The sequence below is a fragment of the Ixodes scapularis genome, unplaced genomic scaffold, assembly GCF_016920785.2.
Source record: "Ixodes scapularis isolate PalLabHiFi unplaced genomic scaffold, ASM1692078v2 PGA_scaffold1__304_contigs__length_218370807, whole genome shotgun sequence".
NCBI classification, from domain to species: Eukaryota; Metazoa; Arthropoda; class Arachnida; order Ixodida; family Ixodidae; genus Ixodes; species Ixodes scapularis.
Window position 1 is genome coordinate 133,253,649 of NW_024609846.1, and position 3,203 is coordinate 133,256,851.

The window sequence follows — 3,203 nt, forward strand, 5'->3', positions numbered from 1 at the left end:
GATGTTTGGCGACAAGATTGTAGAGGCAAAACCGAAATATGTTTATTTAAGAAGCTGAAAACCAAATACAAAAGGTAATTTAATTCGGTTTTTAATTTTTATCAAAACCTTTGATTTCATTTTACTGTTTGACCATGGGCGGATTTATGGCTAAGGTTTGGGGGGGGGGGGGGTTGTGGTGATTTTTTTTGTCTTTTGTTTCTTAATTGCGCGGGCAAGTGATTTTTAGGGCGTTACAAAGGCTATTAAGCGTGTTTTAACGTTTGTGGCAGCCTAACATTCCCACCAAAATTGTATTAGTTTCTTGTTCTTTTGCGTAAACCCGCACTTGCTGCTTCAGTGGTTCAAACATTTGCACTATAAGTAGTAAAAAACAAAAATAGAGATAGAAAAAGACGTCCTGTGCATGGCTCTATATTCTACGTCTAAACAGTGACTATCTTCATTTAAGCAACACAGGCAATTGAGCCACGCGGCGTGAAAGAGTTTGTGCAGGGACTCGATCAAACAGGATACAACAATTTAGAAAATAAAACACCACAAAAAGACCTTAGAATAAAGGATTTATAAGCAAGACAAATGTAAGACGGCCGAATAATACGGAGACTTCCTAATTCCTTGACGAACGTGATCAAAATACCTTCTAATTTCATTTTTGTTATTTTATTTACTCACTCTAGAAAATGCACAGTTCTTGATAAAAGTGAGCATTTTGTTGGAGTAATTAAGCTCTAGTAAAGAAACAGTGGGTGGGATTTCTCAGCGACTTTACTCGCAATGACTTGGTGTTTTACGGGATACAGCCAAACAAAAATAAATGTTCGATTCTTTATGGTCTTGTGGATCCATGAAACCAATAGAAAACAAAGTGCGAGCTCAAATGGTCTTTAGCGCAGTGCCTAAGCAAATTGCATGGAACTACATTAACATTATTTATTAAACAGATTCATATTTATTTAATCAGATGAAGAAGAAAACTCCCTACATTTGGGGAGGACAGTATGCAGACATAATTATTTACGCGAGCTATCAAATTAAGAGTTTTTCACAGCACGAACATCGCCTTCCTTCGTCGTGCTCCCTGCGCGTAGCGGTCTATCACCTTCTGTTGGTTGAAGTTGACATCTCGACGGACGTGGAGGATGGCAAGACCGTTGAGTCGCATTTCGCCACACCGCGATCTAATCCAAGTCTTAATCCGACGAAGGGTGGAGGAGGACTGCTCAGCCGTCGCTACACTAACTGCCAGTGTGGCGAGAACGCGCAGCAGATTCCTGATGTTGGGATAGAGCTCAAGCTCTGACTCTTGAGGTGTCTTCACAGCTGTCGATGGAAGAGGCCCCTTCTTTCGATCGCGACTCCATTTCGCCGCCCACAGTGAACATTCGGTTCTGACGATGGTCTGCAATGCTGCATCTCCCATTCCGAGGAGCACGCCGTATTTCGCTGCCAGGATACTGAGCTTCGCTCGAGCTCCCTTGTCGCTCCCAAGGCGAGGCAAAAGTGCGTTGAGGCTGTACTCCTCCAGCAACTTTTCCGGCAAACGCTGCTTAAGATCTTCCACGACAGATTCCACAAGAGGAATGTATACGTGTGCGTGGAAGTATGACTCGGCTGTCTGTGGACACAAATTCGCCCAGTTCATTTGTCGTTGCACTAGACGAGGCACATTTATTTGGGCTCCCATATTCTCGGCAATGTCTTCTGCGTGCACGAAAAGTTTTCTGAAAGTCTTATCGACGTTCAACGGGTACCGCGTTTCGCTCACGACGACGATTCTGCCTTTCACAATGTCCGAGGCACTGTTCATTTCCAGATCCGGCTTTTGGAGCAGCCGACTTAGGGGAAGCATGACTGAGAGTACGTCGTAGGGAGCTAGGGTTGCACTTACGAATTCGGCATCCAGGATTGTTGTAAGCAGTGATCTCACCTTGGCAGCGGAGCTTTGTTCTCGCCACTGGGAAACCGTTTCCAACGCCTTTGCGATGCTTCCAACGCTCTCTCTGAACTGCGAAACAGCGTCGTGACTTTCGAACCAATGTGTGTAAGATAACTTGGTCGGTTGTTTGTCAAACGGAAGTTTCAAAACGGCGTTACGCTTGGGCTTGGCCGTAAAAACCGCAATGACTTCCCCCATTGTCTCGGTGCGCTCTAAGAAGAAAAAAAAAACAGAGGAAAAAGGGAGCAACGGCGCGTCTTCTTCCCTTCTACTGACGCGCCCCCAAGGGGACACGAGAAGAAGGGAGGACGTTGTTTTATAAATGTTGAGTGGATTGAGCCTCAGCGGCAGTGAAGTCCGCCTGTAATTCCGTCTTCTAGTCCAAACGTGTAGAAAATTTCGGTCGCATTGACGTTTTTACCGCTAATTTTATCAAACGAGCAAACGAAGCCGCTAGAAACAGCGAAGTTCCGGAGCAGTGCCAGCGTACACTGGGTGAGATGGCCGTCTTCGGTTTGGGCAACCCACGCGGACTACAGAAGTGGAACTACGCGGAACTGTGTCGACTGTGTCGACGTTTTCGACGTTATGGAAATCGCAGGAACCGCGTCCAAGACAGGCAGGTTTTGCTCCCGGCTGCCTGGGTGCCTTCCGTGCTGAGTTCAGTTCTGTTTTCTGATGCCGAGTGCCAACCGGTAATCAATGTGGTTTTGTATTTCTGCGTGTTACCAACATAGTAGCATCATCGTGATGGCAGTGCTGTGCGTTGTGAACGGAAGACTGGAATTATCGCCGATGTGACCGTGTGTTCGCGTGTCAGTGGTGTAACAAGATGAGATGACGTAAGCTGTCGGTCATTGATGCTACTGGTCGGGCCGTGATCAGAGTGCGCGGGGTGTCGCAGGTTGACATTGCGCTTTACATTATATTAAAGAGTTTAAGACCCCTTGAGGGATTAGGTGCAATCGATTGACCTGCTGATAGTCATTTTGGAACGCTGGTCTGAACGGTAAGCTCCATCGTACAGTGGCCGATGTGACTGTCAGTCCCCAAGACCGATTCCACTCTGGGGAAAGGACAGAACAGTGCGAAATTATGACGGATGGTACGTATATTTACAGTGTGAAATTTTAGGAATAAAAAAGAATAGTAGGGAAAATAAAAGAGATAGCTATCCTTTATTTTGTTGCTTAAATATACTACGGTTCCTGGAGAAACTGCCCTTTCAGTGGCGCGCTGGGATGAGCGCTAGAAGTTTTCGGGC

General features: G+C 46.0%; 1 protein-coding gene across 1 annotated transcript; it reads right to left on the reverse strand.

Moving 5' to 3' along the window:
* Window positions 1-1,045: 1,045 nt before the first annotated feature.
* LOC120837618 (52 kDa repressor of the inhibitor of the protein kinase-like) lies at window positions 1,046-2,137 on the reverse strand. The gene has a single exon (XM_040207123.1). The coding sequence runs from the start codon at window positions 2,135-2,137 to the stop codon at window positions 1,046-1,048; it is 1,092 nt and encodes a 363-aa protein (XP_040063057.1).
* Between the last annotated feature and the right edge of the window lie 1,066 nt (window positions 2,138-3,203).